Below are 12,590 nucleotides of genomic sequence, written 5' to 3'. Positions count from 1 at the left end.
GCTGCACAAGTGTCAAGTACAACTGTCTAAATGTTCTGATTGAATTGCTCATTGCGTATGGGCCCAATTGTTGGCACAAGGGAAGTGAAAGTAGACTTGGCTCAGAGGGTGTGAAGAGACGGAAGACAGAGCTTTTGATTGAGCACAAAGAGTAATTGGTGTCCACCCAGTCTAAAAATGAGGGTGGCCATATCTAGGTCATCAGCACCATACCCGCGAGGACGATAGACACCCTCAAGAGCATCTTCAAGCTTGTTAATGACTTCACGCACACTGGCACCATTTCGTAGGGCCACATTGACAATTTGATGAATATGGGGGATGTCGTTGTGGGATATAGCCATCAAGAGGCGGTTGAAGTCGTCCAACTGAGTGAGAGCATACATATACTTGCGGGAGTCATTACAGACCTAGGAAGGGTTAATGACAGTACATACAAGCAGAGTAATAAAACATACCTGCAGCTTTAGTTCATTGATTTGATCTGCGTGTTTTTTTACCATGTCTCACATATGTGCGAGACCAAGATACTGATAGTTCATATGGGCCTTTGGATTACGTACAATGTCGACAAGGCGATAGATGTGCATATAAATTTCACTGCACTCTTCACATGGGTAGTCTTCCCAAATGGTGAAACTTGTACAGGATTTTGATTGAGCACGAGGGAGTCTGGGAACTGTGATGTCAACAGTGAATGGTAGTCCATCAGGTTGTGATATTGTGCCCAAGGAAAGGATATGAAGAATGTGTGGAGGTCCTCAGGCCAGTTGATGGGAATGCCTGGACACACAATGTTCTGATCATGTGCATTGCTAAAAATGACATAATGTTATACAAGCATCAACTAAATACAACCGAAATGGATGCACCTGTGTCGATCTGATTGATAGTGAGGCTTGCCAGTTGTTGCACTGACTTTCTGAGTGTCATGCTTTTGCTTTTTGGAAGCAGTTGCAGCGCACTTCTTGCTTCCTCAATTATTTGTTAGTGATTTGAACTGACTGGGAGCCCATAGAGGTAGGCCTGTGTGGACACTGGTCTGGCACCAGTCTCCACACTCAGGACAAAGAATTTTCCATCAATCTCTGAACTGATCCAACACTTGTAACTGATTGATCTTGAATAATTCATATAGGGACTCAGGGGTATTAAGTTTGAATTGTGCCTTGATATTGATATCTGAGACCGAGGCTGGAACTGAAGACGTGCTTGAAGATTGGCTGTCGGTCGAGGATTGTCGACTGAGAGAGTGAGAATTAAGTGAGGTACAGTCAAGTATACTACAAGAAGAGCTATGCAAGTGATCGTCTGAGTGTAATGGTACTTGAAAATCTACAGTTGGTGTCTGTGAGTGTCCATGAGAATGACAATCTGATCCGAAATGCATGGTTTGATAAGAATTGTCCTCAAGGTCCGTAATGTATGCAGTGCTGTTGTCGTTATTACTAGTGGAAGCAAACCATGAGTTGTAATGGGTATAATGATGAGTCGTAGAATACATAATGAATGAAGTGTAAGGAGAGAGAGATGCGAGTCATTGACAAGACACGTCAAATCAATATTCTACAGTAGTAAAAACACTCCCTTTACGGTACTCGCCAAACAATTTCATGATGATTCGAGGCCGCTGGCGAGCAACTCAAAATGTGTCACTCGTAACTTAGACTGGCTGTACAGTTAGGTTCATTAGCTTATGTAAAGGCGAGCTCTGTGTTCGGGATTCTCCTTTTGCATGCCTGTTGGACTCAAGTCTGGAGGACAGAAAGAGGACAAACTAAGATGATATTCAAACTGAGGTACTACAGGACATATACACAAGTTTATATACTAAGAGAATAACAGAAGGATCAATAAGCAAAGGTCCAAGGCTATGTACAAAGCATATGCAAAGCTTATAAATGTGAGTTAGAAATGAAGCATAGGTTAATGGATCTATAAGCATACTGGTAATAAGTATAACCAAGATACTGGGAAGAGGAAATACTGAATAGGCTGTATTTAACATTATATGAGCAGGAAATGAATTAAGAAGCTTATTGTATATTGAATCGGAAGCAGATCTATGCATCAGACTGGATTGGATCTAAGGGTCCGAAGTCCGGAAGAGAAGTGTGAATATATTGGATATGACAAGCAAGTGCTTTTGGACAGCATGAAGTTTTCTCAGAGTGCTATAGAAACAACAATACAGCGAGATGTGAACAAGGCTCCAGAATGTATCTATAAATGTTGTAAGGTCATGCATTGCCTAGTCTGCTATACTTGAGATGACAAGTGTGTTCGACCCTAAAGGGGAAGCAAGTGCAGCAAGGATCTAGAGGTATGCACTGAAAGTGCTACTGGTTGGCCAATGTGAAGCATGAGAAAGTGCAGGTGCATGCAAGGCATGGGAATGTGTGTGCGCGTATTGCGTGAAGCATGGGAAAGTGTGTGTGCATATGCAGAAATGAGAGAGAGTAAGAGTGAGTTTGCTTAAGTGATGATAAGACACAAGGAATAAAAGATGCAAGATATAAACAAATAGATTTCTACTATGTTCTGCTAGGTAGAAAGTGGGTGGAAAGCTCCATGCATTTGTACTGTGTGGTAGTGGAATGAAAGCTATACAACCCCAAAGCATGATTTGAGGCATTTGTGCTCAGGGCGTGAAGCCACATCACATGGAGCCCTGAGATGTTCTTGGACACAGAAAAATGCATTCAACAAACATCATATAAAGCAGATGTTTGAGAGTGCAAGCTACAACATGAAAATACACATGAGTCAATATCAAGGTGTGTTCTAACAGGGAAAAAAAACATATATCATTCATGACAAAATGTCAAGGTGTGATTTCATAAAATAAATATGCTATCAATGGCAGGTTTCAAACCTGCACAGTCCAAGAGAAACAGATTTTGACTCTGATAATCATTTGATGATTTTGTCTTCAGCAGTTTTTGAACCCATGGACAGATTTGGATTCTGTCACATCAACTGCTTGACTAAGACCAATGAGATGCACTTCTAATGAATTCATTCAGAAGTGAATCCTCAATGTACATGTATCTGCATTTTGTCAGTTCTAACATTAATTTCTAACATCCTCCTTGAGTCCAATCATATGTGATCCTCCATGCTATTGAAAGAACTGCCTTTAGAATTCACTTATGAATGAAAACCTGTTGAGTGACACATTTTTTGTATTAGAACATGTCTTTGATATCTGCTCATAGACAGCATTTCAAATATTGATCTTCATTGTCTTAGTCAAGTTGTCACCAGAGTTAAAATTTACCAATGATAACATTTTTATTTTTATTCTATGAAATCACACCTTGACATTTCAACATGAATCTTAAAATGAATCAGAAGGCATCAATTTTCTGATGGCATTATGCCTTGAATAACCACTGAACTAGGACCAATGAAGATCAATGTCTGAGAAACTGTCCATGAGCAAATATTCAATTAAGCTAGAAAAAATGCAGCATTCAATGGGTTTCAGACTGTCAAGGTGTATTTTCATAAAATGAAAGTATTATCATTGGCAGGTTTCAAACCTGTGTTATTCAAGAGAACCAGATTTTGACTTGGATGATCTCTTGGCAATTTCATCTTTAGCAGGTTTTAAACTCATGCAGACAGATTTGGATTCTGTCACATCAACTGCTTGGCTAAGACCAGTCAGATGCACTACCAATGAATCCATGCAGAAGTGAATCCTCAAGGTACATTTATCTGCATCTTTTTTTAGTTCTAACATCAATCTATGACATCCTCCTTGAGCCCAATTGAATGATACATTTCTTTTCATGTTGCAACATACTTAATTGAATATTTGCTCATGGGTGGTTTCTTAGACTTTTATCTTCCTTGTTTCTATTCATGATTTATCAAAGTCAAAATCTGATTCTTCTGTACTGAGCAGGTCAAAAACATGTATTACTCAGCATATTTCAAGTATGCACAGTCTAAGATAAACAGACTTTAATTCTGTTATAACAACCATTTATAAGCAAATGTTCAATGCTCAGTCTAGGATAATCATATTTTGAATCTATTGGGACAATAACACAGCTAAGACTGTTTTTGAAAAAATGATTCATGAAGAAATGTCAGAGTGTGATTTCATAGAATAAAATATCATCATCAGCAGGTTTCAAACCTGCATAGTACAAGAGAAAACAGATTTGACTCTAGTGACAACTTAACTAAAGACCAATGAAAAGTTTCACTGGTTTCAAACTTATTACACTCCGATAGAAATAAGTTTGGATTCTGTTATGATAACCACTTGGCTAAATATAGCTATGATCAGCTTGCAAGCTGACCGACCATAAGCATGTGTCAAGGTGTGCTTTCATAGAATAAAAATAAAAATATTATCATTAGCAGGTTTCAAACCTGCACCATTTAAGAGAAACAAATTTTGACTCTGGTGATCACTTGAAAATTTCATCTTTAGCAGGTTTTGAACCCATGCAGGCAAATTTAGATTCTGTTATATCAACTACTTGGCTAAAACCAGTTAGATTCATCTCCTAACAAATCCATTCAGAAGCAAGTCCTTAAGGTACATTTATCTGCATTTTGTCAGCTCTTTCAATAGCATGGTTACTGTTGATTTTTTATCCTACTCTTATTGCAAAAGACACAGACTCTTGCTGGGGCTCTTGACTTCAAGACCTGTTTATCTAACAATTTCCCTAGAAAAGTGCTAATGGAAGACCACCACGGTGGGTCCATGAGTGAAAAATGACAATGAAAGGATCACACAGTGTATTTTTGACACAGAGTTCAATATATGACCAAAGTCCTGATGCGAACTCAGAAGGATGAGTATAATAATAATATAATTCTTTCTAAAGGTCTTGAGAGGAAAAAAAGCAGATTACATATTGAACTTTCAAGTTTGATCCTAATGACCTGAGGAATTAGAAAGAATACAAATATATTAAGGCTGAGATTCTTTATTGTGCTTATTCAAGTGATTGCCAGAGTCAAAATATATTTCTCTTGAACTAAGCAGGTTTGTAATCTGTTTAATGATGTGTCTTTTGCATTAACCTGTGATTCATCACATTCCACCATTTTGGATTTCATACAATAAAAATGTTGTTATTGGATCAATAAAGATCAATATCTGAGATGCTGTCTATGAGCAAATATTCAAGAAATGTTCTTGGAGAAAAAATGTGACATTGGACAAGTTTCAAACTTGTTACACTCTGATGGAAACAGATTTGGATTCTGTTATGGCAGCCACTTGGCTAAACACAACTATGATTAGCTTGCAAGCAAACCGTCCACAAGTAATTTTTAAGGTGTGTTTTCATAGAAAACAAATTTTATCATCAGCAGGTTTCAAACCTGCACCGTCCAAGAGAAATTGATTTTGACTCTAATGATCACTTGGAAAATTCATCTTTAGCAGGTTTTGAACCCACACAAATAGATTTAGATGCTGTTGTCTCAACTGCTTGGCTAAGACCAGTTAGATGCACTTCTAATGAGCCCATTCAGAAGTAAGTCCTCAAGGCACATTTATCTGCATTGTGTCAGTTATTTCAATAGCATGGTCACTGTTGATTATTTTTTACCTATTTGCTGCACTTCAGACTTGCTTCCGCACACTGAGAACACACTTAGAATTTGTTAAGAAGTGGTTATAGCATAGTGGAATTTAGACTTAGAGTTGGACAATCTGTAGGATGGTGGTGAAAACTTGTCAAGAGATAAATAATATATTGTGCTATGTAAGTAATTCTAAGTGCGATCTCAGAGCATGGAAGCGAAGTAAATATGTAAAGCTATGTACAGACAGCATTATATAATATTCAGCATTCAACATTCACTGTCATGTGACAATATTGAGTTCATCTGGATGATCCCGGATCTTTGACAGGTCATCATCTACACTGTCATCAAATGCTCACAAAGGGCTCTACAGATGGACAATCACCATCACCATCATTATCTTTTGCTTATCACTTGCTTCATTGCTCATATATCAGCTCTATACTACCAACTCTTCCTAACTCCATGTACCAGTGTCCCATACCATATGTCTGCCTTGATAGGTCATGTATGGGTTCTTGAGCTCCTCACAGGCCATCCAGACAGAATCACAATCTAGGGGTCAATCTAGAAGTGTATGAAGAACTACTCCAAGTTCTACAGAGTAATGGATATGTTCAATCTCACAATGTGTCACAGTCAAGGAACAACTGGCTATTTATATATATGTGTGTGTAACTGGTCTCTCAACCCGCCATGTCAGTGAGCACTTCCTATGCTCTTCTGACATGATCTAATGGTAAAATCTTCCTCTCCAAAACTCTGAGCCCATTAGTATATACTAATTTTTATTATATATGTAGATACTTCAAGCACATGCTGATGTTCTTCTCAAATGACCCTTTCTACTTCTCCCAAGTTAAATTTCCAATGATTAATTCTCCCATTCCTTTGTTAATACAAAATGACCCCCACTTTCATTTTTTTGACAAATGTATTGGTGCAGTCAATGGTACACACATCCGCATATTTACAACACTCACTGATCAGGCCTTTATGTGTAACCAGAAGGGTTATATTTCTCAGAATTGCCTGTTTATATGTGATTTTGATTCTTTATTCATTTATTCACTTTGTGGCTGTGATGGCTTGTCTGCTGATGTAGTGCTTTGGAATGATGCACACCAACATGACCTGCAGATACCAGGAGAAGATACCTACTTGCAGATGTAGGGTTTGGCACCTGTAACTTGTTATTGGTTCCATATTAGGGTGTGTGCTGTAGAGACTGACATCTCTGTGGCCTTGTAGAGGTCTAATTTCCGATGCATGTTGACATGCTAATCATTACCCAAATCATTCCTATTATATCCAACTCAATATGTACCAAATCCAAAAACATCAGACATCACATCAGGTTTTGCATTGAACTATTGGATATCGCACAGACTTATCCTACCTATGTTCAGTCTCACTGTGCTAGCCTCACTAGGTGCATAGTTACTTGTTTCCACATCCCTAACATTTTGGACCACATTATTACATGTATTCTCATGGTCTGTAGTACATCATGTCTTATTATATAGGACATTGGATCCGAAATATTGCGCTACTACTTTTACCTATAGGGTTTTGTATTTCTACATATCTACATAAATATTGAACTCCCCATAGCATCATCATCATCTGAGTGAAGGAGAGTCATTCTCTGACACTTAGGGGTCAAACCCGATATTTCATAGTTCTTAGTTAATATTGCAAATATCATCATTCCTTCACCATCTGTATCCTTCATCGTTATTATTGCACACACCGCTCGCTTTTCCAATGTTCACTATCATGTCACGATTAGTTTCCAATAACCTGAACCTGAAACCCAAAAACATCAGACCCGACACTTTTGCATCAGACATTGTAATTATACCTTCGGACATTGTTTCCCATGCTCAGACTATTGACCCCACATCACTCACTGACCCCCAAACTATTCCAAGACTGTAGACCCCTGGGTCAAATGCACTTGTCTCACTAAGTATAGCAGACTAGGCAGTGCAAGACCACAACATAAAGATATCAGCTTGGAGCCATCTTTGTATAGCCCCACTCTGTGTTATATTCCTATAGCACTATCACCTCAAAGAATGGCATCAGGCATCTCTCACATCAGTTTTTTCTTTCATTTGTAATCTTGCATTTGACATATATTCAAGCCCACAGAACGCTAAAGAACTTTTCAACCTTTGCTATGCTTCACTGCACAACATAATCAAACACATATTTGGGGTGGTCAAACACCAATGGCACATCTTACAACTCCCTGCAGAGTACAGCATGGATATCCAGGTGCACTTACCATTGGCCCTGTGTGCTTTGCACAATTTCATTTGTTGTTGTAACCCCAACTTTGGTCAAAATTTTAACTTAGATGGTGAGATATTAGATATCACTGGCAATGATGACATCAATGATGGTGTGCACTGATTGCCTGAGGGATTGCAGGGGAATCTGGCTGATGGGCCAGCAGATAGTAGGGAGAGGAGAAGAGCTGATCAGTGTTGTGATGAAATAGTGGCTGTCATGTGGGCAGATTACTTAGAAGAATGAGTTTGGCATGGACTTGCAGTACTGGCACCAATGTAAGACTAGGCAGTATCATACTCATTGAATTACAGACTGTAGACAGACAAAAATTGTGCATACTGGTAACAGCGAGACTTGAACAAATACTTGTAGTACGACCAGCACCATGAAAAAAGACTAGTACTAGTAGCACCACAATGAATGACAGAGAGCTTCCTCTGTGCCCATTGGCCCTAAATTCTGTTCCATGAAAGTTAGCGAACACAACTGCTTCAGCTGGGTTTTCCAATGAGTCCATTCAGAAGTAAGTCCTCAAGGCACATTTATCTGCATTGTGTCAGTTATTTCAATAGCATAGTCACTGTTGGTTATCTGCTTTTATTGCAAAAGATATTAGACTTCTTCTGAGACTTTTGACTTTAAGACCTCTTTATCTAGCAATTGCTCTGAAAAAGTGCTGATGGCAGACCACTATGGTGGGCCCATAATGTTTGTGATATCTTGGTATTAATGTCTGAGCCACAAGTGACAAATAACAATGGAAGGAACACATATGATTGGGCCCAAGAGGGATGTTAGAAATTAATGTCTGCATTCAGTGTGATGAAGTATGAATGCAAGGGTCAGGCATCATCAGGCTTGGACATCAATTCTATCTCATCCAACTAGGCCCAAAGATTCATTTTTGTAAAATATCTATCTCTACTGCTTTTAACTCATATACCATTGATGATCTCTAGCTTGATTGATATTTCTGTTGGTTTCATGCACAAATTAGGAATTTTTTTTGCTAAAAAATTACCAGAGGCAAATGCAAGTATCCTTGATGCAAAGTTCAATATATGACCAAAGTCTTGATGCAAACTTGGAATAGTAAGTACAAAAATAATTTAATTCTTTTCAAAGGTCTCAACTTGGTTGAAGAATAAGAGCAGATTACACATCAAGTTTGATTCTAGTGACCTGAGGAATGAGGAAGAATACACATCTATCAAGGCTGAGATTCAAGGCAAAGATTCAAGCTGTATTTGAGACCTTTCATCATCATGTTGCTCTTCTCTCACTTTTTGAAAGTGCTGTATTGCATTCTGTATTTAATTCATCTATTTAGCTGAGGAAAAACATGGTGAGTAACAGGGAATGATAGACTTGCCTTGCAGATTTACTTCTTCATGGTCTCTCCACAGATGCATTCAACTGGTATCAGTCAAACAGTTGCTACAACAGAATCCAAATCTGTTTCAAATCTGTGTGTGTGGGTTAAAAACCTGCTAAAGATGAAATTCCCAGTGATTATCAGAGTCAAAATCTGTTTCTCTTGGAATGTGGGGGTTTGAAACCTGCCAATGATAAAATTCATGTTTTTAATGAAACCACACCTTTATATATGCTCTATGCCTTTCGACGCTCAGGTGTTTGTGAGAAAAAAAAAAGGGTAATTAGGAGGTCATTTGGATACATGCAACTTTGACGTGAGCTAATCTATGCAGAAAGGAATGGTATATTTGGGCAAAAGCCCAAAGGGCTTCTCGGCCTGCTGCAAGCTCGCAAACCTGAAAGGTTTCAAGGTGAGCTGAGATCCCATAAGTTTAGGAGTGCGGCGACACTAACTGCAAAGCTTGACACCTTGAAAGGTAGGAGCAGCACTCACAGTTGTGTTTATCGCACTGGGGGCATTGTGTGGCGAGTAAACGGTTCTAGAGCTGGGGAAGATTGAATGTATGGTGCGATGATGACGGCGTGTTCGCGCAAATAGAGAGTAAACACATCGCTTGACCACCTTCCCATGGATTTGACTATGTTAAAGGGAACTCCTCTCAACAAGTATTCCAATGTTCCACTTATTCTAAGTCCATGACCTTTTAGGTCTGGGAGCTTAGCATCATGAGTGATGCTACTGAGTCTTTTCAAAAGTGGTCTTAAGCCTTTTGGATGCTTCCAGGAGAAAAGGTGCACTTTTTTGTCAGCTTGGTTGATGCAAAAATGATTTTCCAGGGCTGCTTTCAGGTCTGAAGGACCATCTTGAGTGGCCCAGAAAGTGTCTTCTCCTTCAATTGGAGATGCTTTGGTACTCAGGATGTGGAATTTCGTGACTGGTAGGTTGTTGCAATCCATGGTTTCTGAAACATTTTCATGTGTTATGTGTTTGGAAGGATTGAAAGCCTTGATGGCGGGTACTGTGAACTCTCCTAGTCTAGTGATAGAGTAAAATGTGGTAGTAATGCATGCGAATATAGCGGCATCTAAAGGATCATCTAGGTTGATATTTGCGTGGATTATGGACAGTATTTCGACAGTGAATGGATTGTGTTTGGAGGATTTGGATGATGTAGGGGCTAACATGGCTGCTCCGTTGAGTATGGCCTTTAATTCTTTTGCGTTCACTATCCACGCATGTCCATGTAAGAGGTGCCACACTTTGAGGCCTGTGGCATAGTTTTCTAATGCTGTGCCTGAGTATAAGCTGGCACAACTGGACAGAAAGGCAAGAAGCAGAGTAGGTGATACTGGGCAATGCTGGTCTTCCGCTATGTCGAGTGAGTCGCAGTATACATGAAATACCAAAAGTCCTGCTCCGTACGTCTCCTTGGTGGAGTTTGCCCATGATGATCCTATTACTTCTAGAATTCGGTTCAGTTGGTCATCGGATATGTTAATGTGTTGGGTGTTGGAAGATGAAGAAGAAGGGTTATGCGCATTCTCTCCTGCTGGCAGCCACTTACGAAGCCTTTCGTGAGCTAGACAATGAGGTCTCAAGGGGGATGGAAGGGGAATCAGACCAGACTTATAGCACATTGGGGAGGAACTAGCTGAAGTCAGCATGGATTGGGGTGTCAATGGAGCACTAAAGTGATGGTGCGTGATTACAGAATCATTGGGAGATGGCGTTGAAGATAATTTGATCTTCTTCAATGCGGGATGCTCTGGCTCTTTTGAATGCTTGCTGATGGATGAGGGTTCGGTTGATGACTTTGGCAGTGGGAGCGGAGTACTTCCCATCGTGGAATAGGCGGAGTTTTGTGGGAGTGAGGGGACTCGATGTGTCGATGACGAGGTGTCTGATTGCGGGTGGAATATGGGAGGGAGGGAGTAAAAGGTGTTTTGGCCCGTATTTTCCTCTGGAAGGTCCATCTGCAGGGTTTGACTTGCTGATGACATATTCTGTATGGATTTCGAGATGTCTGGGTAGAGAGTGAATGAATTCGTGAATGTGTTTGAACACCTCATTGACTGCTTTGTTCCTATGACTCCCTCTCCACCATCCTTCAATGACGCTCGTGTTGTCACCGTAAACAATGATGTGGTCGCTAGTGTTAGGGAGAGTAGCGAGGATGTAGACCAGTAACTCAAAGCCAATGGCTTCTGCCCATGCAATGTCATGTTTCTCCCCTCTGTCTGTTTGCCATCCTGGTATGAGTCTCCAAGCATTCCACTTGTTGTCAAGGACAATGCCAATGCCTATGCTGGAACTAGCATCCGAGAAGGCAAGCGGAACTGAAAAGGATGCTGGTGGGCAAATTGGACATGAAACACCACCTGACTGAAGTAAGCTAGACCACCAGTCGAGGTCGGGTGTGATACCTTTGTCGGAGCGTTGGGGAAGGTGGGGGTTTTTCTGGAGGACAGCTATGAATCTTTCTAGGCTGGTGAGGTATGCCCTTCCTCTTTTGGCTGCTGTGCACGCATGCATTAGTTTACCATAGAGTTCAAGAGCTTCTTGCAACACATGGGTGGGCTTCTTCCTCCATGCGTGGATAGCCGCGAGGTACTTGTCGACTTTCGGCTGGCTTAAAGAGACTGTGCGGTGGAGGATATCCCATAGAAACCTGATGTATATGGTCGAGGGAGCGAATGGCTGATCTTTGTTAAGCTGCCAAAAAATGCCTAAGTCTATAGATGTGTCATCTATATCTTGTAGATTATGGGAAAATAAAGCATTGTGATCTGATCTCGGGGATGCGTTTGAGAAGTCCCTGATGGGCTGAGAACAGTCTTTGCTGAATTCTTCTATAGAACCATCATCAAAAATGTGTCCGCCATACCAAATGCGACTGCCTGATTGGTGCATTCCTCGCTTATTAGGTCATGATGCCATTCTGCGCGATTATGATTATATTCATTTAAAAACTCCTTACGGATTCTAAAGAATATGTGGTCGTTGACCCACTTATCTAATGGTCTGATGCCTTGGAAACAGAAGATCTTGGCGCCTGCATCCGCAACGTGTCCATAAGTGCCTGCAGATGGGGTTGCTCCAAAGGCTGTGCACGTATCTACATAGAACTCAGTGTTTGAGGTACGCACTACGGCTGCAGGCCATTGAGAAGGGTGGAGGGGAATGATGTGATATGCTTCAGCTACGTCACAAGTAGCTGCTTCTGAACCTGGAGGAAGTCTCGAAATTAATAAGTAAATGACGGAAAATTTTTCCTAAGTAGTTGGGAAATCATCAGCATTAATGTAGGAATTGATAGATGGGTTATGAAATTGGGTATCAGGAGTGCGAG

General features: G+C 40.3%; 1 protein-coding gene across 1 annotated transcript; it reads right to left on the bottom strand.

Moving 5' to 3' along the window:
* Window positions 1-101: 101 nt before the first annotated feature.
* Window positions 102-503, bottom strand: F5891DRAFT_1189723 (uncharacterized protein; the record flags this gene model as incomplete). Its single annotated transcript, XM_041367205.1, has 2 exons — window positions 102-410; window positions 459-503. The coding sequence occupies 2 exons, from the start codon at window positions 501-503 to the stop codon at window positions 102-104; spliced, it is 354 nt and encodes a 117-aa protein (XP_041225140.1).
* Window positions 504-12,590: the final 12,087 nt, after the last annotated feature.

Source organism: Suillus fuscotomentosus (genome assembly GCF_016647785.1).
Source record: "Suillus fuscotomentosus strain FC203 chromosome Unknown F5891scaffold_32, whole genome shotgun sequence".
NCBI lineage: Eukaryota > Fungi > Basidiomycota > Agaricomycetes > Boletales > Suillaceae > Suillus > Suillus fuscotomentosus.
Note: the sequence above shows the minus strand (reverse complement) of the source record. Positions and strands in the feature narration are given on the sequence as shown.